This window comes from Corythoichthys intestinalis, chromosome 12 (genome assembly GCF_030265065.1).
Source record: "Corythoichthys intestinalis isolate RoL2023-P3 chromosome 12, ASM3026506v1, whole genome shotgun sequence".
In the NCBI taxonomy this organism is placed as follows: Eukaryota; Metazoa; Chordata; class Actinopteri; order Syngnathiformes; family Syngnathidae; genus Corythoichthys; species Corythoichthys intestinalis.
The window spans coordinates 21,633,225-21,660,677 of NC_080406.1; the positions used below are offsets into that span (position 1 = coordinate 21,633,225).

At 38.6% G+C, this 27,453-nt stretch overlaps 1 protein-coding gene across 6 annotated transcripts in view; it reads left to right on the forward strand.

Moving 5' to 3' along the window:
• LOC130927091 (plakophilin-4-like) overlaps positions 1-27,453 on the forward strand; it is a 249,057-nt gene that overhangs the window by 216,341 nt on the left and 5,263 nt on the right. For all 6 annotated transcript variants that reach the window (XM_057852634.1, XM_057852635.1, XM_057852632.1 and 3 more), the window contains 10 exons: positions 6,711-6,894; positions 7,389-7,506; positions 13,704-13,892; positions 14,022-14,195; positions 14,291-14,441; positions 17,292-17,484; positions 18,433-18,517; positions 20,282-20,399; positions 20,473-20,598; positions 25,018-25,082. In XM_057852634.1, the coding sequence (XP_057708617.1) occupies positions 6,711-6,894; positions 7,389-7,506; positions 13,704-13,892; positions 14,022-14,195; positions 14,291-14,441; positions 17,292-17,484; positions 18,433-18,517; positions 20,282-20,399; positions 20,473-20,598; positions 25,018-25,082 (1,403 nt within the window). The remainder of the gene's footprint in view (positions 1-6,710; positions 6,895-7,388; positions 7,507-13,703; positions 13,893-14,021; positions 14,196-14,290; positions 14,442-17,291; positions 17,485-18,432; positions 18,518-20,281; positions 20,400-20,472; positions 20,599-25,017; positions 25,083-27,453) is intronic.

Genomic DNA, 27,453 nt, shown 5'->3' on the forward strand with positions numbered 1-27,453 from the left:
AACTAGCAACTGGGCGTTGTTTGTAGCGGCTGTCGGCCGAAGACAGGTATGATTGTTTTTTTATCTAGCGGCATGAGTTGAACATGATATTTACTCTCGGTCCGTTCCTCATTGCGTCCCAAAGACCGCGCTGACTGTGTTTTACTTCAGCTTTACCTGGTATAATTCAATAATCGGAATTTGGATATTTGTCAATCGTTCTCGAATCTTTCACGGCCGAATCGCGAATATCTAAGAATCGGAAATTTTGCACGGCTGTAGTAACTAATACAGTGAGGAGCAGAAGTATTATTGCTATCAAATTTATCACGTTAACGGGCGGTAATTAATTTTTTAAATTCATCACATTAAGATAATTGAAGCAGTTGACACATGCACGGAACGACCCGTTCATGCGTCGCCTCAAACAGTTTACAATGACGCCATTTTAGCACACTGAGAGCGAAATGGCAGAGAAATGCGAGTGGACACAGGCGCAGGGATGCATCTGAGCCGCGCCCTTGCGCCATTTACGCATTTTGACAGCCACTGGCGCAACTTTGTAACTCCACTGCGCCAGCACCGGCGCAAGTCTATTATGATTGGCGCATATTGCTACATGATCTGCGCCACATATGACATACTTCTGTGAAAATAGCTAAAGAAATAAATTTAGTTAAACAGCAATTGAAAACTTCGTTTTCCTTCAGAGGTTTTAACTTTCGTCGTCTGCCATCTTGCCTTACCGATATCTAGCCTAGAGGTTAGATCGGGCCTTAAAAATCCAGCCCGACCCGACACGGCCCGCTGCTATTGAAGCCTGACCCGGCCCAAGTACGATCAATTAACTAGATTTGCAGGCCTGAGCCCGAAAAACCCGATTTTTTTTTTTTTTTTTTTTTTTTTTTTTGGAGTGACGCGAAAAAAAATGCAGCGGCAGCAATTTATTTTCATTTCTTCGAGTTGGCAGAAAAACGCAAGTTTTCTTAATGTTTAAATAGTCTACATATTTTTATGATCATTATAAAAGCATTTAAACAACGAAATAACCCTGGGAAAGTTTAATATAATAAAAAAACATACGGTTTTGCAGACACACTGAGGAGAAGATTCAAAAGGATCACATTTCTGTTGCCTTTGTGTGCATAAATAAAAGTGTCTTTCGTAACAAATCGCAAGCACCACAGCGGGAGGAGAAGAAGAAACAGCGGGCGGCGCCACGGCGTTCATATGCGTGCACAAGCAAATGCACAATACAGAGAGCCTGCTCTCGGTTTTATCCCATTTTTTAAATTTTTTATATAATTTATTAGTCCGGCGTGGCGGCACAACCCTGCTTAACATTTTGAATTTGGGTCGGGTTCGGGCACAAGATCTAACCTCTAATCTAGCCATAATCACCTTGCATTTGTTTCGGTGCGTTGCAATTAAATTAAAATTGAATTAAAATTGTTTGTTGATATATTAGAAAAATAGATTTTACGCAAATAATGGTTTTTCATTTGCAATTTAGAAATATCATTCTCTGATGAATGTATTTTGGTTTATTTCAATCAGTTATGTACACAATCTAGTTAAATCGGGCCTCATCAATTTTAGAATTTGGCCCCCTTTTCAGACACAAGGGGGCCAACTGGCCCCTTTTTTTAAATTTCCCAGATGCATCCCTGCAGGCGTTCATTGGACAGCGCCTTTTATTGACTTAAGCTTTGGCAACTCTTTCACAGCAAGTATCAGTATTGCGGCAAACGATGTGGGGAAGAATGACAGGAGACGATCTTTTTCTTAACACACTTAATTGAACACAATGCAGATCATACTGTATACCATTTGCAGCCGCCACTGACAGTCATGGTTGCCCAACTTCCCATCATGCATTTGGGCGGAACAGTTAAGTAGCTATAGTATCATTTAGTGAAATCACAACAAAAATAATATTCCTATACTCAAAAAGATAATGTTCACAAAAAGAAAAGCGCTCAATGCAAAGAGAACTGGCATTCCCAATCAAAATAGCTATGCAAAATACACATAAAACTGACTCAGACTTTGCCTTGGCTAGATCTCTAATTACTTTAAAACTCCCCATTGAGACCTTGTGGTGTATCTCAATCACTACCTTACGTAGTTAAAGACACTAGTTTATTTCATGATTGAAACATTTTACAAATTGTTTTAAAACGAAAACATTAAGAGGGGTTTTAATATAAAATTACTATAACTTGTTCTCAAATTTATCTTTAAAGAACTACAAGTCTTCCTATACGTGGATCCCTTTAACAGAAAGAATGTTAATAATGTTAATGCCATCTTGTGGATTTATTGTTATAATAAACAAATACAGTACTTATGTACTGTATGTTGAATGTTTATGTCCGTCCTGTGTCTTATCTTTCCATTCCAACAATAATTTACAGCAAACTATGGCATATTTTAGAGATGGTTTAAATTGCGATTTATTACGATTAATTCATTTTTAAGCTGTGATTAACTTGATTAAAAATTTTATTCGTTTGACAGCCCTAATTTGCACCTCTTGTCATTTTGCAAGTTCACCCAATCATAGATGCTTATTCGCTTGTAGAGACATAATCTAAAAAAACTCACAAGAACTCACTTTGCATGACTTTTCAATAATTTATTTGTAATTTACTGGGATTCATACGTATTTGTACTTCTGAGAAATTTGGTGCTAATATTTATTGAAGAAGCCTTTGTTTGCAATTACTGAGGTTAGACGCTTTCTGCAGTTCTTCACCAGGTTTTCACACATGGAAACAGGGATTTTGGCCTATTCCTCCACACAAATCTTCTCTAGATCTGTCAGGTTTCGGGGCTATCGTTGAGGAACAAGATGTGTCTGCTTGGCTAGGCCACTACAGAACCTTGATATGCTTTCTACGCAGCCACTCCTTGGTCAACTTGGCTGTGCGCTTCGGATCATTGTAATGTTGGATGATCCAGCCGTAACTCATCTTCAAGTCTCTGACTAAGGAAAGGAGGTTGTGGCTCAAAATCTGACGATACATTTCACCATTCATCCTTTGCTTTACACTGTGCAGTCGTCCTGTCCATTTTGCCGAAAAGCAGCCTCAAAGCATGAAATTTCCACCCCCGTACTTCACAGTGGGGATGGTGTTCCTGGGATTGTACTCATCCTTCTTTTTCCTCCAAACACGACAAGTGAAGTTTGCACAAAAAAGTTCTACTTTGGTCTCATCTGACCACATGACTTTCCCCAATGACCCCTCTGCATCATTCAGATGGTCCCTGGCAAACGTTTGCCTGGCCTTCAAATGTACTGGCTTCAACAGGGGAACCTTCAGAGCAATGCATGATTTTTCTACTGACAGTAGCCTTTGAAACTGTGCATCCAGCTCTCTTCAGGTCATTGATCAGCTCATGCCATGTAGTTCTCGACCAAGCCTTCACTTTTGTCATCATGAGTGATGCACCACGAGGAGGGATTTTACATGGAGCCCCAGTCCGAGGTAGATTATCAGTCATGTTTAGCCTATTCCATTTCCTAACATCTGCTTTCCAATTGTCTCATAGCCTTTTCCAGCTTTGTGGAGCTCAACAATATTTTCTCTGGTGTCTTTCAAAAGCTCTCTGGTCTTGCCCATGGTAGCAGTTGGATTACGAATGACTGTGGGGTGCACAGGTGACAATAAAGAGCTCAGACAGGTGGTGGGTGGGTGGTTACTCATGGGGTAAAGGTGGACTTTTTTCTAGGTGGACTGACAACTCTTTGAGTGTCTAATTATGGCTGATTCTCACAAGAGGTGCAAATACTTCTGCTCCTCACTGTGAATGCTTCTTGTTAAATTACCAAAAAACTCCTCACTGTGAATGCTTCTTGTTAAATTACCAAAATTGCAGTTAGTCCTCAGTTTTGAAAACAAAATGTTGAAAGCATTTTTTTGTTAGCAATCCTCCTTCAAATAAATGGGTGTCGTTCAATTTGTTGTGTGTGTTTAAAAATACAAGGCTACAAGACACTTGCATGGGTTCACAGTCATAATGGCCTTGTCATGACTTTATATTAGTTTGTTTGCACTGCATTTGCTAATGATATGCGAAGAGGGAAAACCATGTAAATCTGATTTGTGGAGGTACAGTGTTTGTGTTTTCCACCATTTTAGTTTTCCCCCTTCTGTGGTGTGTCAAATTCATAAGGCATTTATTTTTCACTTGACATCTTACGCACAGGAGTGCGCTCCAAGGACACTAATATTTTTATAGGTAGAGGCTTGAGGTGTAACGTTACATACAGGTTACTGTTTAGTATGTATTGGGATCACAGTTCTGTATGGCTTTGGTACAAACTTTAACTTTTAAATGATTTGATTTAAAAAAAAAAAGTTTGTTCTACTGGCTGAAACTATAAAACTGCTTTTATAAAAGTGCAAAATAAATAGAAGAAAACACCAAACTTATGATTTTATTTACTTTTATTCTAACATTCTTTAATTTACAGTTTATGTGCAAAAATAAACAACACACCCTTTTTTTTTAGGACTCGACTGAGGTACATTGGGGCAAATAAGTATTTAGTCAACCACTAACTGTGCAATTTCCCCCACTTGAAAATATTAGAGAGGCTTGTAATTGTCAACATGGGTAAACCTCAACCACGAGAGAATGTGGGGGAAAAAAACTGAAAATCACATTTTGATTTTTAAAGAATTTATTTGCAAATCATGGCAGAAAATAAGTATTTGGTCAATACCAAAAGTTCATCTCAATACTTTCTTATGTACCCTTTGTTGGCAAAAACGGAGGCCAAACATTTTCTGAAACTCTTCACAGGCTTTTCACACACTGTTGCTGGTATTTTGGCCCATTCCTCCATGCAGATCTCCTCTAGAGCAGTGATGTTTTGGGGCTGTCGTTGGGTAACACGGACTTTCAACTCCCTCCACAGATTTTCTATGGGGTTGAGATCTGGAGACTGGCTAGGCCACTCCAGGACCTTGAAATGCTTCTTACGAAGCTACTCCTTTGTTGCCCTGGCTGTGTGTTTGGGATCCTCGTCATGCTGAAAGACCCAGCCAGTCGGTGTCCTTGCTGATGGAAGATTTTCACTCAAAATCTCTCAATACATGGCCCCGTTCATTCTTTCCTTTACACAGATCAGTCGTCCTGGTCCCTTTGCAGAAAAACAGCCCCAAAGCATAATGTTTCCACCCCCATGCTTCACAGTGGGTATGGTGTTCTTCGGAGGCAATTCAGTATTTGTTCTCCTCCAAACACAAGAACCTGTGTTTCTACCAAAAAGTTCTATTTTGGTTTTATCTGACCATAACACATTCTCCCAGTCCTCTTCCGGATCATCCAAATGCTCTCTAGCGAACCGGAGATGGGCCTGGACGTGTACTGGCTTCAGCAGGGGGACACATCTGGCAGTGCAGGATTTGAGTCCCTGGCGGCGCATTGTGTTACTGATAGTAGCCTTTGTTACTGTGGTCCCAGCTCTCTCTAGGTCATTCAGTAGGTCCCACCGTGTGGTTCTGGGATTTTTGCTAACCGCTCTTGTTATCATTTTGACGCCACGGGGTGAGATCTTGCTTGGAGCCCCAGATCGAGGGAGATTATCAGTGGTCTTGTATGTCTTCCATTTTCTAATAATTGCTCCCACAGTTGATTTCTTTACACCAAGTGTTTTACTTATTGCAGATTCAGTCTTCCCAGCCTGGTGCAGGTCTACAATTTTGTCTCTGGTGTCCTACGACAGCTCTTTGGTCTTGGCCATAGTGGAGTTTGGAGTGTGACAGACTGAGATTGTGGACAGGTGTCTTTTATACCGATAATGAGTTAAAACAGTTGCCATTAAAACAGGTAACGAGTGGAGCCTCCTCAGACCTCGTTAGAAGAAGTTAGACCTCTTTGACAGCCAGAAATCTTTGCTTGTTTGTAGGTGACCAAATACTTATTTTCCACTCTATTTTGGAAATAAATTGTTTAAAAATCAAAAAATGTGATTTTCTGTTTTTTTTTTCCCCACATTGTCTCTCATGGTTGAGGCTTACCCATGTTGACAATTACAGGCCTCTTTAATCTTTTCAAGTACAAATTGCTGGTTGACTAAATACTTCTTTGCCCCACTGTAACCGTTAAAGTCAGGTAGCATTTGCCAGTTGGTAACTTTTTTATGAAAATACGATTTTTCAATGTGGGATTACACACAGTTAACTGTAAACCATTTGCAGTGAACATACACTCCCGCCTAAGATAAAATTTTATACTAGATAAAATAAAAAGTGCAAACTATTGCAAAATTGAAATATCATCTTTTGAAATGGTGCAAAAATAAATACTCAACCAATGTTTCCATTACTTCGGCCTAGGGCTAAAGCAAAGTAAGATGACCCCCCGCACACACACACACACACACACACTCACACGTATTCCGTCCGACTGCATGCACCTAATTGTGATACCTGTACTGTGACGGTATGGGACGAATAAAAATACCGTTACACTCTTACTAGAAGCCATTAAGATGTTAATTTTCCATAAAATATCCCCCAGTTTTAATTTAACTTCTTTGTTTGCCTTTGGTCACCCTCATGCAGTTATTAAAAGCCCCGATTGTCAGTCCATCCCTGTGTGGTTCCATCAAAGTGCACACAACAACCGAAATACCCTGAAGGCTTGCGTGCATCCGTCTAAGCACCCCGCCATCCTCCACCCCTGCTTGACCGTGTTTGCGTGCGCCATCTCTACAGGGGTGCTGTGGAACCTGTCGTCGTGCGACGCCGTCAAGATGACAATCATCCGCGACGCCTTAACCACCCTGACCAACACTGTGATCATCCCCCACTCGGGATGGAGCAGCTCCACCTTCGAAGAGGACCACAAACTTAAATTTCACTCGTCGCTGGTGCTGAGAAACACGACAGGCTGCTTGAGGTAACCATCTGATTGGCTCACTTGCACCCTCATGTGGACAAACGATGTTATGCCATTTTTTAATTCTAAATTGTTGGACTGAATATGAAAACCTCCCATATTTTGTAAATTGGGCTGCATTGTGTGTTGAATTGAGGGCATTATATTGGAAATTAATTATCCTTTACTCATTGCAACATTCAAACATCTCACACACAGCCACATTTAATCTGTGCTTTACGTTATTATATTGTATATAGTGTAAAACCATTTCATAGATAAACACGCTGAGAAATGACGTAATGCCATCTTACTACTCTCCTCCTCAGCTATTGTTGTTTCTGTGTGGGTTCACTGAGAGCAAGATGGAATGAATTCAGTCAGCCAGACCACACACATTTCATTCATAATAGATGCAGTGCAGGAATGATTACACAAGTGGAACGGGCACACAGTGATCTGTCATTTGGTGTGTTTGCACGTACTCATGCCCTGTATGTTTGATCTTCAAACAGGAACCTGAGCTCAGCTGGCGAGGAGGCCCGAAAACAGATGCGCACCTGTGAGGGTTTGGTTGACTCACTGCTCTACGTCATCAAAGCCTGTGTCAACACTTCAGATTTTGACAGCAAGGTACACACTGGACAACTAACTCAAACACACATGTAGGGCTGCAGCTATCAATTATTTTAGTAGTCGATTAATTGATAAAGCAGTTAGTTCGGATAATCGAGTAATCGGATAAGGAACATGAAAAATTAAAATTCCTAAACTGAGCCTTATACGGTATAAAAAATAAATAAATGAGGATCGACGTACAACAAAAGAACAATTGGCTAACTTACATAGCAAAAGTCCGCTAGCTTAAATGCTATAAAATGCTAACATTTTTTCCCAATGCTTTTAACAAATGGTTCTGACTAGGGATGTCCCGATCCAGGTTTTTGCACTTCCGATCCGATACCGATATTGTTTTGCACTTCCGATCCGATACCGATACTGGCCGATACCGGCCTACCTGAGCATGTGTTAAAGTTTAAAGTTATTTAGCCTCCTTACTTAGTTGTCAGACTCATGTTGAAAAAGGTTTTTTAGTACTATTGATAACTACTAGCCAGCTGAAGTAGGTGAGTTTGAATAACACACAACAGTTGGTAACAAGAAACTGACTTGTTTATTCAGTGACAAACACAAAACATTATAAATAACAAACAGAAATGGCATAGTCAGTCAGTAAAACGTGCAAATAATATTGTAAACTGTTTTATAAAAGCAAAACACACGAACAACCTCAGTGGAAAATCCCACAACCCCCCCAAGCTATTAGATGCTTTTAATGTTTCATGCATTAGTTACAAAAATTGTATAAAAAGCCTCTCAGGTTTAAATAAACGACTATTTCAATATCAAGTTAACATTTTAAAACAGTAAATAAAATACTCAAGTCCCCATTCTGTATCAGCAGCTTTAAACTACATTCAATTCATTTAAATTTTGTGAATCAACTGTTAAAGTTGTTAAAATGGCTCCCGTTATTCCATAATTTCCCTTCTGTCTACTTTCGCATGTGAAAGTTTTAAAACTGTTTCGATGATAGATTCAAGTCATGATTTTGCCGATTTAGGAGTATTTTAGATAAAAAGTTAATTAGGTTTGCTTGGAAGGTTCACAACAGCCTACTAGGGAAGTTTCCTGCTTTAAGATGGCGGCTGTTTACTAACGCAACTAATTTTCAATACTTCAATGTTGCTAACGCCGTCAAGTCTGTCATTTTGCATCTAGTTCTATATACATATGATATCTATTATCTACAGTAAAATGATGTTGATGTAGTTTGTAGCGGCTGTCAGCAGCAGTCAGGTATTCTTTTTTATCCAGCGGCATGAGTTAGGGCTAAAGCCGTGAGTTGAGCATTGGCATTACCCGGGTCTATGACAAGCACGATGTTTACTCTCGGGATGCAATGCGGTCCGTTTCTTATTGCGTAACGAAGACCGCGCTGTGTATTAGTTCCGCTTTATTCGACATACTTCAATAATCGGAATTTGGATGTTTGTGAATCGTTCTCGAATCTTCCACGGCCGAATCGCTCAAGGATGTAATGACGGCTGGGCATGTTGTACCGTGGTTCTAAGTGTTGGATGGTGCGTCTTTACTCACGAGAGATAATGGCTCGTCATCCAGAATGAATTCTTCGGCAATGTCTCTTGTTATTCCCTGGGCTTTGAGACAGTCGAGTGCCAGTTTGTCACGCATAGCAAAAATATCTGCCAGTGTTAGTTACATAGGACCTTTCTTTTTGTCTTCGGTTTTCCTAACATACTTCTTATATTGTTTGTGGTGGTATTTCGCTAAATGCTTAATTAGGTTGGTTGTATTAAAACCTCTTACAGCTTTACCACCACGCTGACTTTATTGTGGCATATGTTGCACTCTGCCTCTTCGTCTTTGTTGTCCTTTAAGGTGAAATGATCCCACACAGCTGACATTTTTACCGATAAAGTGTCTCGGTAAATTGGGAGACGGTAATGTAAATGTAGTGTGTTGAAGGTGTGCCTTTAAATTTGGAACGGATTTTAGGGAAACCAAAGCAAAAACTGGAATAGATTATGTAAATCGGTGCGCTGGAAAACCCGGACCGGACTTTAAAAAAAAATAAAAAAAATAAAATAAAAAAAATGGATCAGAAGTCTGGATCGGAATTTTTCCGTGTTGGCCGATCCGATACCGATGCGCATTTTTTTGCCCATATCGGCGTCCGATCTGGTCCAAATATCGGATCGGGACATCTCTAGTTCTGACACATATTCCCACAAAAAACGGCTAAATATACATATAAACAAAATTACGAATGCATTAAAAAACATTAGCCCAAACAAAAACTTAGCTTACGTTGATCTTAACAGGGGGCTGTTGGATTCAGCCATGTGAAATAAGGCAGACCAGAGGGCAATGTATCCACCCGAATCAATAAACTAAATGTAAACACTTTCAAAATAAACCATTACAACGCCACTGTAATTAAACGAATACTTGAAGCAACAAAATTTAATTTGAATATTTTTTTCTAATCGAATACTCGAGTTGATCGATTGATCGTTGCAGCACTACACACATGCATAGAGACACAGAATTGTTAAACCACGACAAAAATATGTTGCCGCATGTTAAGAGCCCCTCAGAGAGAAATAAAATACCCTTTGTATTGGTTTGAATCTTTTAATTGCCTTTCCAATGGCGTACTGCACGCAGGCTATTTTTAGACCGTGACGTCACATCGTAAAGCGGAAGTAGGACATTATATACACACCCTCGCATGCAAACCATATTATATTTCGGCCGTCTTTCTCCGGTAATCTTTCAAAAATGACATGCGGATTATTCACTGCTACTATGGAACTTGTAGAAACAACTCTAGACATTATGACATATAAAGGATGTTTCCTTCATACTCTCCCGGAACCAAAAACTCGGAGGAAAAAAATGGAGCTACTATGCTACTATGGCGCGGATATCTAAAAGACCAGTTTAACGCCAGCAAGTTGAAGCCGTTCACATTTCATATGCAGTAAACATTTTGTTTGGGCCAAGAGGTAAGCCATTTTGATATTTTGACATATTTTTAACGTGGCGTTTTGCCGTGCTGCTTCTGTCTGACATTGAATAACCTGAAAAAAAATTAAAGTGGTATCTGACTGCCACCGTTGTTACCTTTTCTGTTGTAAAGAAACAACTTTAGTAAGGGGGACGTGTAAATAAATTAATAGAATAGAATTAAGATTTGTTATTAATAAAAAATGAAAAGTGTTCGTTGGCTGTCAACGAGTAGCATTTGCGATCGCTACACAAAAACAGCAATGTCAGTTGCACCCCAAAAGAACGGTCAGAGACTTAAGACAACCAAAGGATATAATATATAAGAAAGACGGGGCTTATGGTGGTAAAGGATAGATTGTTGAAACAGGAGAATGTCATTGTCAGTGGCGTGAGAAAAAGGTGTTGATAAAAAAGCTACGCGTAAGCTTAGGTCGGCTCGTTTTTTTCCGTCTTTTTCAGCCGTCGACACTCAAGCCAACTCTTTAACTGAACATTTTTATGTTCTTAAACATCTTTACCTGTGAATTTGGCACCAGGGACATCATTTTCAGACATAATTAGTAGGTTTAGCTCTGTAAATATTTCCTTCGTACACTATTCCCATTCATCTCCTATTAGGGACAACCAAGAGCTTGTCCCCCCTTAGCTAACAGCAGAGCCACAGTAGCTAACGTCATAAATATTAATGAGCGGAAGTGACATGTAGTGTGCGGTACCCCATTGGGTATTAGTTTACTTTTGTACTCGTAAGTATGAAAATATGAATAAATGACTAAAGTAAATCACACGGTATATATGCTTTTTTTAAACAAATATTGCAGTAACACCTTACAGCTGTGTACACCATTAATATGTGTATATACAGTATATATTTGCATATACAGTGCCTTGCAAAAGTATTCGGCCCCCTTGAATCTTGCAACCTTTCGCCACATTTCAGGCTTCAAACATAAAGATATCAAATTTAATTTTTTTGTCAAAAATCAACAACAAGTGGGACACAGTCGTTAAGTGGAACAACATTTATTGGATAATTTAAACTTTTTTAACAAATAAAAAACTGAAAATTGGGGCGTGCAATATTATTCGGCCCCCTTGCGTTAATACTTTGTAGCGCCACCTTTTGCTCCATTTACAGCTGCAAGTCGCTTGGGGTATGTTTCTATCAGTTTTGCACATCGAGAGACTGACATTCTTGCCCATTCTTCCTTGCAAAACAGCTCGAGCTCAGTGAGGTTGGATGGAGAGTGTTTGTGAACAGCAGTCTTCAGCTCTTTCCACAGATTCTCCATTGGATTCAGGTCTGGACTTTGACTTGGCCATTCTAACACCTGGATACGTTTATTTTTGAACCATTCCATTGTAGATTTGGCTTTATGTTTTGGATCATTGTCCTGTTGGAAGATAAATCTCCGTCCCAGTCTCAGGTCTTGTGCAGATACCAACAGGTTTTCTTCCAGAATGTTCCTATATTTGGCTGCATCCATCTTCCCGTCAATTTTAACCATCTTCCCTGTCCCTGCTGAAGAAAAGCAGGCCCAAACCATGATGCTGCCACCACCATGTTTGACAGTGGGGATGGTGTGTTCAGGGTGATGAGCTGTGTTGCTTTTACGCCAAACATATCGTTTTGTATTGTGGCCAAAAAGTTCAGTTTTGGTTTCATCTGACCAGAGCAGCTTCTTCCACATGTTTGGTGTGTCTCCCAGGTGGCTTGTGGCAAACTTTAAACGAGACTTTTTATGGATATCTTTGAGAAATGGCTTTCTTCTTGCCACTCTTCCATAAAGGCCAGATTTGTGCAGTGTACGACTGATTGTTGTCCTATGGACAGACTCTCCCACCTCAGCTGTAGATCTCTGCAGTTCATCCAGAGTGATCATGGGCCTCTTGGCTGCATCTCTGATCAGTTTTCTCCTTGTTTGAGAAGAAAGTTTGGAAGGACGGCCGGGTCTTGGTAGATTTGCAGTGGTCTGATGCTCTTTCCATTTCAATATGATGGCTTGCACAGTGCTCCTTGAGATGTTTAAAGCTTGGGAAATCTTTTTGTATCCAAATCCGGCTTTAAACTTCTCCACAACAGTATATCGGACCTGCCTGGTGTGTTCCTTGGTTTTCATAATGCTCTCTGCACTTTAAATAGAACCCTGAGACTATCACAGAGCAGGTGCATTTATACGGAGACTTGATTACACACCGGTGGATTCTATTTATCATCATCGGTCATTTAGGACAACATTGGATCATTCAGAGATCCTCACTGAACTTCTGGAGTGAGTTTGCTGCACTGAAAGTAAAGGGGCCGAATAATATTGCACGCCCCACTTTTCAGTTTTTTATTTGTTGAAATAGTTTAAATTATCAAATAAATGTTGTTCCACTTCACGATTGTGTCCCACTTGTTGTTGATTCTTGACAAAAAAATTAAATTTCATATCTTTATGTTTGAAGCCTGAAATGTGGCGAAAGGTTGCAAGATTCAAGGGGCCGAATACTTTTGCAAGGCACTGTATACTGTACAGTTGTACCTCGACATACGATCGCTTCGACACCCGATCTTTTCGACATCCAACGTAAAATTTGACTCGATATTTGTTTCTATATCTGACGACATGCTTGAAATGCGACGATTTATGACAGCGCCGCAGTTTCTTTGTTTTCCAGCAAGACGGACGCGCGGCAGATTTTCTTGGGAGAGAAATCAACATGGGAGAATAACCAAGAATGTTAGTGCAGGTGATGAAAAAAGGAAAAACGTGAAGCTTACCATTGAAATGAAGATGGAAATAATAGAAAAATATGAGCGTGAACTGGCCCGAGAACACGGCCGTAGAATGCCGATCTCGACGGTCCTCCTCCGACCTCCGGTCACCAGTCTTTAAGTTAAGGTGACAATTATTTAGGGGTGCACGATTTACATTTTTTTAATACCGGTATCGATAACGTCCTGCTCCACAAGGCCGATACCGATACAGTAACCGATAATATATATGGCAAAAAAATATATATACATAACTTTTTAAATTATATATTTACACTTTATTTAGTTTAAGAAAGTGGGGGAAATGGTGCTTGCAGTTGAAAAAAAAGGAATATCCTTCACATTATGATGGATAGATTTCCATTACAACTCCTGTCTAATATGGAACATATTAAACATTAAATCACCTGAGCAGACGTATCGTATCAGTATGAATTTGTTCAGCCCCTGTCTGTCTCTGTGTGCCCATCAGATAGTGGAAAACTGCATTTGCACGTTAAGGAACCTGTCCTACCGTCTGGAGCTGGAGCTGCCTCCGTCACGCTTGATCGGAGTGCAAGAGGTCGACGCCATTCTGGGAAGCGAATCGCCAAGCAAAGACGTCAGCTCCAGTTGCTGGGGGAGGAAAAAGAAGAAGAAAAAGAACTCGCAGGAAGACACTGTGAGTGTTTGTCTTTAATAAGCAGTGCAAGCTATTGCCTGAAATTTCACCTGAAATGCCAAATATCCCTAACTTTTTATCAAAACTGCATTGTCCTTTTTCTGCTGAATGTTGTGTTTGTATCCTCAGTGGGATGGTGTGGGACCCATCCCAGGTTTCTCCAAGCCACCCACAGGTGCTGAAATGCTGTGGCACCCTGCGGTAGTGAAGCCTTACTTGACGTTACTTGCCGAGAGCTCCAATCCTTCCACTCTGGAGGGCGCTGCCGGGTCACTTCAGAATCTGTCCGCCGGCAACTGGAAGGTAAAATCATATCTTAAGACCTCATTGTTTCTTACAGTGTTACTTAAATGTTGACATAGTTAAGGCTGAATTTGCCCCTTTTTCATTTGGAACAGTTTGCAGCATACATCCGTGCCGCAGTACGTAAAGAGAAAGGACTTCCCATCCTTGTAGAGCTGTTGCGGATGGATAACGACCGGGTGGTGTGTTCGGTGGCCACCGCACTGAGAAACATGGCGCTGGACGTCCGGAACAAAGAGCTCATTGGTAAGAGCCTCACACAGTCACTAAAAAACAAACCCACCAACCAGCCAACAAACAAACAAAAAAAATTAATTTGCTGGAATGAATACATGCAAAAGTGTCTTGTCTAAATGTAAACACTACTGAAATTTACTTAAAGAAACTGCCCTGTTATTTATTATTTTGATGATTTTCTTTACATGAAATATGTGTTAAAGTTAGAAACTTTTTTGGGGGGTCTGGTTTCTCAGATGTCTTCTTCACATAAACAAGTGCGAGTACACCCTCACGTGGGCGTGAAAGCGCCACAAAATAAAAGCATGCATTTCAATACAAAAAAAACACACATTGAACACACATTGCCAAAGGCAGAACGCGAATGTGGCCATAGCTATTAAGAGTTATTCAGATAACTATAGCATAAAGAACATGCTAACAATTTTACCAAACCATCAATGTCACTCCAAAATACCAAAATTTTAAGTTTAATAATTTCACACATAAGTCACTCCTAAGTATAAGTCCCACCACCAGCCAAACTATGAAAAAAACTGCGACTTATAGTCCGAAAAATACGATAAGTATTTTTCCCCAATTGCTAAATAAATGGTATGGTCATGACCAGTATTGTTAATCTTACTTTAAAAAACTAAATACAGTTACAAGTTACTTCTCCCAAAGAGTAATTGAGTTAGTAACTCGGTTACCTTAATGTTACTTGGCAAAGTAACTGGTGTTACCCTTCATGTTTTTTTTTTTCATTACAAAAAAATAACAAAAAAATAGGAACCTTTGCTATGTTTGGAAGTCAATTAATGTTGTGAACCAACCGTTAAAATTGTTTAAATTGCTCCCGTTATTGCATTAATTCACTTCTGTCTACTGTCACCATGTGAAAATTAGTCAAACTTTCATCATTTAAAGATAGATTCAAGTCAAGATTTTGCCGATTTAGGAGTATTTTAGCATTTAGTTCTCTATACATGTGCTAACGCTGCCGTGTCTGTCATTTCGCATGACAGTATCATGTCCGGGACTTTCCTGGGAAGCAGTGTGCGTGAATGCAGGCGGTTAAATTCACGGGTCACCGCACGATGGCTGATGATGTAAATATCATGGCGGGCCGATCGTCACTTCCTCTTTCTTCACATTAAAGGCCGAGTTAAGCTTCCGAGTTAAGCTTTCAAGCGTTCCATCTTGCATTGTTTATTTTTTCTCTGTTAAACTTGACAATAGAAAGTCAACAAACATGCCCCAAAACCGTACAAACATAACGCCACACCCTCTAGTGGTTTGGCGGTGAATTACAGAGCAACGCGTCACCTGGCCGGAGAACCATCGAATGTCAAATGACACCGTAGTTGCTGCGCCTTCACCACAACGCGGGAGCATAACTGAGGCTTAAGAAGAAAAGCGGTACACAAACATCGCAGTTATCAACATCACAGGTGGAAATAGCTAAATTAAACTGAAAACAAAACAAAAAAAATTGTTATTGGATCGTAGAACCGTGGAAGAGAGTCCATCATCCATCTTTGGAAATGTGTGGTTCATTTTGTTGCTGATGTTCGGGTCCGCAACTGCGGAAACAAGCAGTTCCTTAAACCTCAAAGCAAAAAACAACGGAGGGAAGCGCTCAAGGGTTTATTAAATACAAACAAAAATAGACGGGAACGCGGAAAAGGGGGAATAACACAACGGGTCTGTGACAGTAGGTCGACGGGGATCAATAATACTGACATAAGCGGTAGGCAAAGAGCTGATAAGACAACAAATACAGTGATACCTCAGCTCACGAACGCTTAAGCTCACGAACTTTTCGCCTCAAGAACATTAAATTCGTGAGCATATAGTCTCTGCTGACGAACTAGTTTTCGGCGGACGCGAGAAGCTGACGCACACTCACGGCGTCCCAGTTCGTCCCCTCCCTTTCGTTGAGTGCGGACGTGGTTTGTGTTTGATAGACATTTTGGACCATATTGAGTGTACTTTTGCTATTATGGGACCGAAAAAGACCCCACCACAGGCTAGTGTTAAGCCTAAGAAGACATTAAAGAAAATAAGGTTTATCTTTGTGTAGTTTTAAGGCTTATTTAGTAGAAAATTATGTTTTATGGGGACCTGGGAACGGATTATTCTCATTTTAATGGTTTCTTATGGGAAATAAATGTTCGGAAGACGAACTTTTCGCCTTACACACACTTTCTGGGAACCAATTATGTTCGTGAGCTGAGGTATCACTGTACACTCAAATACCAGCACAACGTAGGGGAATTCAAAACAAGAATGACCGACGAACAAATGCACGAACTTCGAGAGTAAAGGTGTTGAATGGCGCACAGCAAGTTAATATCTTGGCACCCTTTTCTTGGATCACCTGGGCTTAAATATAGTCTTGATGAGCTTGAATTGGCTGCAGTTACGACGTCGGGAAGGCTCCTACAACCGGCTCTGTAACAAAACACGATCTGACCAACAGAATGTGACAGCCAATGCCGACCAAAAATGACGTAATGACCGGGTTATAAAATCACGCCAGCAGCCATCCCCACACAGAGAGCGCCAAGTTGGAAACACGTCATTCCGGGGATACCTCTCCACGCGTGAAAGCAATGACGCGAGTAAATCCAGCGTCACCTTACACGGAAATTTACCAGGATATGTGTATGAAAAGGGCTATGTAGTATCACACTCTCACTGCCTTGTCATGACACCAAACTCTAAAGTCATTCACGACTTTGAACAGCACAATTTACGTTGATATGAAGTGACATAACTGAATATCCTTGCATCTGCACTTGTATCCTGCACACCATCGCGACCATAAGGCCCTGTCATGTCATATTAGCTCCACATCTCCCTCCTCCCTCACAGGGAAGTACGCCATGAGAGACCTGGTCAACCGCCTCCCCGGGGGAAATACCACCTTGCTGTCGGACGAGACGGTGGCGGCCATCTGTTGCACCCTGCACGAGGTCACAAGCAGGAACATGGAGAACGCCAAAGCGCTGGCAGACACGGGCGGCATCGAGAAGCTAGTCAACATCACCAAGGGCAGAGGAGACAGGTATGAACGTGCAGTATGTTTGTCACAAGGCATCGTATGGGAAACGACTTGATAGTTTACAAGTGCCAGAACACACAAATATTAGGTGTGTGGAAGTAGACTATTCGTTTGAGTTTGAATTGTAATTTCATGCATAGAATTTCAACACTTTGAGACATGCAGATATTGTACCTTTTTAAATGTTGAAAAAAACGTGTTTTTTTTTTTGTAATATTGATGATTAAAAAAAGATTAAAATTCAGGTTTTTATTTTTTCATATTCCATTTTCAGGTGGAATTTAACATTGAATTTTTCACATAAAATCTGCCAATATTAAAAATTCAGTGCAAGTTTTTTTCATTCCCTGCCATTGACATTAATAGATTTTCAATACATTTGAACGAGAGGAACTGTTGGTAAATTACAGACATAAATTTTCTTTCAAACACCGATGGCAAATACTGTGTACTTTGTGATCTATTAGTATTTTTGTGGTAACCTAGTTTGAATTCGGATCTAAGATATTGGATTTTGGCACAGATTTGTTTTGACAAAATATACTCCCAAATAGGCAGACGTAAAAATTGTTCTGGAAAGTGCATGCCATGTATCGGCAAAAATGTTTTTGTGTCCATTAAGTTCTAGTTTCTTAGTGGCTTGATTTATTTCTATTTAATTTTTAAATGGACTTCCTGTAGCTGAAAATACATTTAAAAAGTCACACTTCTTCATGCACATTTCACACGTCATGTGACAGTGTTTTTTTTTTTTTTACTGTATCTCCAAATACTACCTTATATTTATATACAACTCACAAAAGGTCATAAATATAACCCTCCTGATAACATTTTGTGAAAAAAAAAATCCATTCTCGTTTCGATTTTTAGTTTATTTTGAATTGGCTGATCCTGAAAATTTGACATGAATATCCTGAACCTGTTTGAATGTATTTGCTGTATGTATTGCAGGTTTTCTCTGAAAGTGGTCAAAGCGTCCGCCCAGGTGCTAAACACATTGTGGCAGTACAGAGATTTACGTGCCATCTATAAGAAAGTAAGAAGCTTTTTCATTTATGTTCATTGCATAGACTTCACTATCAGTTGACAGAAAACGGGACGCAGGTCCGCTCCATAGGGGACCTATTTTCCAAAACTTAAAATTCAAATATTTTCAAAACCAAAGCTGCTAGCGACCTAAAACCAAAACCCTTAGGATATATTAGTCTCCGTGTGCAGCGGCATCAAAAAAGTCATTCCCGAAAAAAATACCGATTATTTTTTATATAAGTCTAAAAAAACTTAAAATGGCTATAAAATTCTCAGATTTTACACTAGATGCACAAAAATCATCAAATGCAGAGATAATTACACATATTTTCAGGATCAATAGCAATGTTTAACATATAAGTCTTTGCCCAAAATAGTGACTTAGTTATTTTTATTCAGTGCAATTTTGACATGTTTTCAACAGTTAATAAATCACTGAATTTTCACATCAGAAACTTAATACTTGAGGAAAGCATGCAGAATCATCTTAATTTTGCTCAACAAAAGCAAATTTTGCATTTTCTTTATACAATCACGAATTATTTAGGCTGAATTCTGATGTCACAATTGCCTTGGCCCTTGTCGTTTTTAGGTCGAAATTGTACATAAAATAAAACACGTAAAAGCCAATTTTTTCTATGGATGCAGAAACGTCTAAATTACTAGGGTTTTTTTTTTTTTTGCCAAAAAATGAGCAGTTGGTCACAAATGACCTGATTATTTGAATGTCATTGTGTATTCTGTATGGATACAAAATCTAACATGGTGGCCATCACAAAACAAAGAGCTATTTAAGTTGAAAATTCTTGTAAACAAATGCGTAAATCCCGGAATTTCCATAGATATGAACGTAAAATAGTCTAGATTTTTGGTTAAAAGCCAAAAACCGGGCAGTTATCATTCATTTTACATAAATATTTCAAGCTAAAGTTACGCTAAATTTTTCCATTCATTTCATTTTTTTCACAACGCTACAAAGTGCATGCATGGTGCTATTTTATATAATTATTACCTTGAATCCTCGACCAGATTAATCTAGAGACAATCCTACCTGCCTGCATTCTCGTATACTTTCGTCCTGTTTCCAACTAAATCCGGTGTTAGAACGCAGCGTGTGTTTGCGTTTATCGCAGTGAAAGCTTCCACGGCGCTCTGCCTTGCCCCCTACAGGAAGCCGTGGCGCAATGTCTGTAGGAGCTGTCTCATCAACTGATTGTGAAGTCTATATTCATTGTTTCACTTTTTTGTATCTCACCGATCTTAATAAAAAATAAAAAATATCTTAGGGAAAATAAAAAAAAATATTGTGATATTTTTGTCTAAGGGTCTTTTTTTTTTTAATAGGGTTCCATTTGGACGTAACAGAGTGGACATTTTGGTGACAAGTTAGCCCTTAGCCTAGCATGATTTTGATGAGAAAATCTATAATTTTACAAATATAACTTTGGAAAATGTTCAATTAGATTTATTTCTTTGATATATACTTTTAGCAGTGTGGACACGTGATGATCAACCACACCAAATGTGCTTCATAAAAATGCAAAATCTGATTTTTAAAGGAGGCATTAAAAAAAAAAAATATATATATATCAAATTGCTTACTACAATGGAATTTCCCGTCATTGGTGTGATGTTATCGCAGAAGAGTTGAATGAGTATTTGTCCAATTTTAGTGAAAATACATCTTAATTTATACTTGGGACACAAATAGCACCCTATAAAAAAATCACCCATAAGGTATCAATATGTTTCCTTTGTGTTTTCGTGACAGGATGGATGGACCCAAAACCATTTCCTCACTCCTGTATCCACACTCGAGCGGGACAGGTTCAAGTCGCAGCCCACCCTCCCCACCAACAGTAATCAGATGTCCCCCCTTAACCACCCTGGTAGGCCGTGTTACTTTTGGCGCAGGCCTCTGCGGTGCAACGCTTCGTTCATGCCCGACTGTTCCTTTCGCAGCCGCCAGCGCCATGTCGTCTCCCGCCGTTCGTGATCACACCCTGAGAGATTATCAGAGAGCACAGTCAACTATGCAGTTTTATAACTACCAAGTGGACAACAGTATTCACAAAATTCAGTATACAGGTACTATGCAGTATTTTAAGATGAGTCTTGCCTCTGGTTTTCTCTGAAGGGGAGCATTTAGTAGCTTGTTATGTCCCTTGTAACGCTCCCTGCACTTTCACTTTCTCATTCTGCCAAAACATTGCACTCCATTAGCACCACTAAAGCGCCGCCAACCCTTTGCTATCCTAACCCGCCACCATGAATGGACGGACTTGACTAGTGTGCCACATGGAAATACAGAAAAACACAACATAGTTGTAAGATTTCTTGTTGACTCTAAATTGTCCAAAAAAGATTATCAGAAATTACGGAGCCCCAAAAGGGACAACGACAGAAATAAAACAAATTTAAACCATCTGGTGCACACCAGATAGTATGTGGTGTTCACCAGACACCATCTGGTGCTCACCAGAAACAATCTGGTAAACATTAGCTTTATATAGCATTTGAACTAGCGGACATTTTCGTTGCGAGCTAGCCAATTGTTCTCTTGTTGTATTTATATCCTCATTTATTTATTTATTTTATATCGTTTAAGGCTAAAATCAGGTGCTTGTTGAGTCCAATATTGAAGTAAAGCTCAACTAAATCCTGTATTTTCCTGTTTAGCACACCGAAACTGCTGGTGTCTGATGGGTGCCGGAGCTTAGCTTAAAACGATATAAAAATAAATGAATAAATAAATGAGAATCTTACAAAAGAACAATTGGCTAGCTTGCATAGCAAAAGTTCGCTAGCTTAAATGTTATATAATGCTAATGTTTACCTGATTGTTTCAAGTGCGCATTAGAAACAATTTGGTGCGCACCAGATGGTTTAAATTTATTTTATTTCTGTTGAGGTACCTATAGGGGCTATGAAAGGAATACATACCAAAAAAAATGGTTCGTTATTTGAATTTATAGTACAGAATTCCATAATTATACATTGTCTTGTCTTTTGCAGCCTTTCTATGTCTATTTCTGGAAGTGATACATATTAGGGCTGTCAAACGATTAAAATTTTTAATCGAGTTAATCACAGCTTAAAAATTAATTAATTGTAATGAATCGCAATTCAAACCATCTCTAAAATACGCCATATTTTTCTGTAAATTATTGTTGGAATGGAAAGATAAGACAAAAGACGGACATAAACATTCAACATACTGTACATAAGTAATGTATTTGTTTATCATAACAATAAATCCACAAGATGGCATTAACATTATTAACATTCTTTCTGTTAAAGGGATCCACGGATAGAAAGACTTGTAGTTCTTAAAAGATACATTGGAGTACAAGTTATAGTAATTTTAGATTAAAACTCCTCTTAATGTTTTCGTTTTAATAAAATTTGTAAAATTTTCAATCAAAAAATAAACTACTAGCTCGCCATTGGTGACGTCACATGGGCTCCCTGCCGTTCTTCCACAGTGTCTTCAACTACGTGAGGTAGTGATTGAAATACACCACAAGGTGTCAATGGCGAGTTTTAAATTAGCGATCGAGCCAAGGCAAAGTCTGAGTAAGTTTTATGTGTATTTTACATAGCTATTTTGATTGGAAATGCCAGTTCTCTTTGCATTGAGTGCTTTTCTTTTTGTGAACATTATTTTTTGAGGGATAGGAATATTATTTTTGTTGTGCTTTCACTAAATGATACTGTAGCGACTTAACTGTTCCGCCCAAATGCATGATGGGAAGTTGGGCAACCATGACTGTCAGTGGTGGCTGCAAATGGCATACAGTATGTTCTGCGTTGTGCTCAGTTAAGCGTGTTAAGAAAAAGAGCATCGCCAGTGAGAGATAGGAATATTATTTTTGTTGTGCTTTCACTAAATTATACTGTAGCGACTTAACTGTTCCGCCCAAATGCATGATGGTAAGTTGGGCAACTGTGACTGTCAGTGGTGGCTGCAAATGGTATACAGTATGTTCTGCGTTGCGTTTAATTAAGCGTGTTAAGTTAAAGATCATCTCCTGTCATACTTCCCCACGTCGTTCGACACAATACTTATATTTGTTGTGAAAGAGTTGCCAAAGCTTAAGCCAAAAAAATGTGCTAAAACAGCATCATTGTAAACTGAGGCAACGCATGAACAGGTCATTCCGTGCATGCGTTAATTGCGTCAAATATTTTAACGTGATTAATTTTAAAAATTAATTGCCGCCCGTTAACGCAGAAATTTGACAGCACTAATACATATACAGTATATACATATATATATATTTTTTTTAATGGTGAGGCAAGTTTTTCAAAATACGGGCCCCATTCGTTTTGCTTTGACTTGCATTTGCAATATGAGCTCTGCATGGTGACAGTAAACTCATCTCAAAACAAGCAACAGTTTTATAAAACAATTTTTCACCAAAAAATAAATAATTAAAGTTTCAAGCTGGTTGAAGTTTTCGGCGAGGCTGAATATGACAAGTTGAAATGAACTCACTCCCTAAACGGCCCATTAGCCTAGAAACAATATACGCAGACCTGAGATTGTGCTTGCACTCTAGCTAACTCAGAACATCTCAATAACAATAAGTACGCACACCCAAAGATTGCGCATGTGATCTACTGGTTAACTTGAAACTTACAGGCAACAATAAGTCTACAAATAATTAAATTAATTATCCCTGAGGGGGAAAAACTGAAAATTAGGCTCTGAGAATTAATGCCTATTCATAACTAGAATATTACTATCAAATTACGTTCTGCACCATCCACGAATAACGGAGCAGTAGGATTCTTAGTGTCCTCACTGAGAAGAACAACAACAAAAAGCGAGTGACATCTTGAGCCCTCTCCAGGTGGTCTAAAATTGAAGCGCTAGTAAATATAATTTTGCACTGAAGCTTGTTATGAAGAAAATTGTGACTCCAATCGAAATTCAGTGATTCGGGCTTCAAATTTCGGCCCCCCATCGTGGATTTTTTTTCAATTAAAAAAAAAAATAGAGATGAGCTGTCCCGAACCGATCTCGTTGTCTCACTCTCGCTCCCTCCCTCCCTCTACCTGCTCTTTTTTCTTCAGGCAGTGCACTGGAGTTTCTTATTAAAGTTGAGGTCAAAGCACCGCATGCGTCAATCATCGTTTAACTTGTTAAACAATTGCTTTGACAACTCATTGTGTGTAAGTGAGCAGCTTGAGTGGATTTAAGTGGACTCATTCAATGACGCATTTATTAAAGACAAGGATATTTCTACTTTATTCTTGTTTAAAAATAATTCGGTGGGACAGTAACATGTTTAAAACCTTACATAATTATGACATTTGAAGTGCTTGAAAACCATTTATTAAAAATTATAATGTTTTTTTTTATTATACTTTGGGGAAAAAAAGTGAAAAAATGTCTTATTTGTATCTCTTTCCAATCTGAATGAATATATTGAACATTGGGGGGGCACTACTTCGCGGTTTTTCACTTACCGTGGCGGGTTCTGGTTCCCTTTAACCGCGAAAAACGATGGATCACTGTAGCAGTATTAGCCAGAAAAATCACAATTGTTTTTTTTTTTTTCCCCTTCTAAAATCGTCTAGCCCTACTTTGTGTCTAATTCTGTATCATAAAATGTCCCAGATGTCGAAGGTATGCACACTAAAAGTAGCACAATGTCTATTGAATTTAAGCAAAAAATATGGCAAAAACATAATATTTTTTACCACATTAAATTATTCTTTTGCAATATGCTATATAAAATGCAATAAAATAGACAGCTATGTAACCTCAATTACTACTTCATTGCTATTAAAAGCGAGAGAAGTGATAGAAGTAAAACACACAACATTTATTATTGTTTTTCAGCGGAAGGCTTCGACAGATTGATGTCATTTCTATTCATTCGATCAGGAAAAGATTATTTACATACCATACAAGTGTTTTGAATTTTTAGTGTGGTCAGAAACCAATTGAGCGGCTATCTCAAGGCACCACTGTGCTGTATATCGCTCAGTTTTTAGAGTAGCCTGGTCCAAATTGTTTTTTCTGCTTTCTCGTGATTGTTCCCAATCGTGCTCTCAGTATGGCTGCTGTTGTGGATTCCTTTCCCCTTCGCTTCTTCTATTTCGCCCCACATTGGGTCCTCTGTCAGTTTAGCACGCAGCACTTGAGAGCGGCACAGCACTAAAGTGGACCCGCTAGTCCATACCGGACCACACAATGGTGTTATTATTGCAAATTGGGGGGTGAGGGCGAGTAGGTACGCCAGACAAGAGCTCTTGCCTAACTGGCGGTGGAGTGGGAGGGCAGTTTAAATAACAACAAGAAAAAAAAGGCATCAGTGGAAACGAGGTTTAATGGATTCCAGTGGCGAGATGGCATGCCAACGTAAATCCCGATCCCTGTGGGCAATGTAAACAAGTGGAAAGCCACAGCCCGGCGCTGTGATTTCCCCTTCAAGCGCGTAGCTCGTCTGAATCGGCATATATGAAATTGTTCAAAGGTTTTGTACTTGATTGCAGGGTCTGGAAAGCCATCGCCATATTACTACCCGTCACCCACACGGGAGGAGCCCAGAAGAACACAGGTCAGTTAGCGAAGTACATTTTGTTGTCACTGCAAAGGGGTAACTTGGTATTCGGTAGTCTGTAATATTAAAAAATATAAAAACTTTTGTACTTAGATTCAAAAGAATCTATGATTGTATTTTTTACTTCAAAATTTTACAAAATGTTCATGTATTGTTTTGTATTTGTATTTTATTAGGATCCCCATTAGCTGATGAAAACATCCGCTACTCTTCCAGGGGTCCACACAAAACATAAAACAGACAAAACATCAACATACTAATCTATGGAGGACCCTTCCTGGGGTCCACACAAAACATAAAACAGACAAAACATCAACATACTAATCAACATAGGCTATACTGTATATAAAAGAAGAAAAGTAAATGTACACACTAAAACAAACATAATTCAACATACTAACATTAAGACAGAAGATAGTAAGGAGGTAAATAGACAATATAAAAGGTAATATATATATATATATATATATATATATATATATATATATATATATATATATATATATATATATATATATATATATATATATATATATAGTGTATATTGTTGTAGGCCCTTTTCCTTGGAATATTCCAAAATACTTATAATGCTAGTAATGTTTTATTTTATTTTATTTTTTATCACATCTTAATTTTCTGACATGTTATTTTAATGCTAACAAAGTACAAATAAACACAATAAAATTCTAGCTTTGTCTTCAGTTTAATAGTGTAATATACAGTTTAAAATATATTAATATGATATAATGTAATATATTAATAGAATATTTCTTATAATGGTTCTAGTATGTTTTTTTTTTAATATTGACATTTTTAATTTAAAAAAGTTGATGTGACTTGGGGTGTTTTTCCTTTAAAAAAAAAAAAAAAACATTTCACAATATTATTTTTTTAAATCTTCATAAAAATTCCCCTAATATTTTCCTTGTGTATCTCAAAATTACAACTTTATTTTCCTAACAGACAAAACATCAACATACTAATCAACATAGGCTATACTGTATATGAAAGAAGAAAAGAAAATATACACACTAAAACAAACATAATTCAACATACTAACATAAAGACAGAAGAAAGATAGTAAGGAGGTAAATAGACAATATAAAATGTAATATATATAATATATATATATATATATATATATATGTGTGTGTGATGTGCGTTGATGTGACATGGGGTGTTTTTCCTTTAAAAAAAAAAAAAAATCTCACAATATTATATTTTTAAATCTTAATAAAAATTCCCCTAATATTTTCCTTGTGTAACTCAAAATTACAATTTTATTTTCCTAAAAACGTGTTCTTATATATAGTAATATTTCAACTTAAGTCATTCAAAATTCCACCAATTTCTCACAATAAGAGAGTATCGTACTTTTTGGACTATAAGTCGCTTTTTTTTTTTCGTAGTTTGGCCGAGGGTGTTATTGAGCGATTTGTGTGTGAAATTATTAACACATTATTATGTCATTTCACATGTTATTTTCACACTAAACCAAAAGAGGGCGCTCAAGGCTGTTTTGAGACATTAAAGGTAACTTATAAAAACAACTGAGAAGGGCTAAACAAAATGGCACCAAAAAAGAAAATATATTCTGCAGATTACAATCTACAAGTAGTGAAATACCGGTATGCAGCTGAAAACGATAATCGAGCAGCAGAAAAAAAGGAGTCAAGAAGAAGAAAAACTAAGAAAAACCAATCGCTAATGGAGCGACACTGCTAGTTTGGTAAACTTGTTAGCATGTTTTTTATGCTATAGTCATTTGAATAACTCTTAATAGCGATGTTTCGCGAACATAACGGGCACGTCAGTTCGTTGTTTACGCGTCATGTAACATGAGCATACACTTAAGCCCCTTTTAGATTTATATTCCGGTAAATTCCCGTGTAAGGAGACTCGGGATTTACCCGCGTCATTGCTTTCACACATGAAGCGATACCCCAGGAATTACGTGTTTTGGACACTTTCACAGACTTGTCCCGTGTTGACGAATCAGCGCTCTCTGTGCGGGGAGGGCAGCTGGCATGATTTTATAACCCGGACATTACGTAATTTTTTGGTCCGCAACGGCAACAAAATAAACCACACATTTTCAAAGATGGACGATCCAATAGCAATTTAATTTCATTATGGTTTCAGTTTAATTTGGCTATTTCCAGTTTGCCATGTTGATGATAGCGATGTTTGTTTACCACTTTTCGTCTTACTGCGAAGAAAGAGGAAATGACGATCTACCCGCCATGATGTTTACGTCATCAGCTATCGCGCTGTGACCTGGGAATTTAACACCTGCTCCACACATAGCGCTTCCCGGGAAATTCCCGGACATTATACTAAGACGCAACTCGGTAGATGTCCGCGTCAT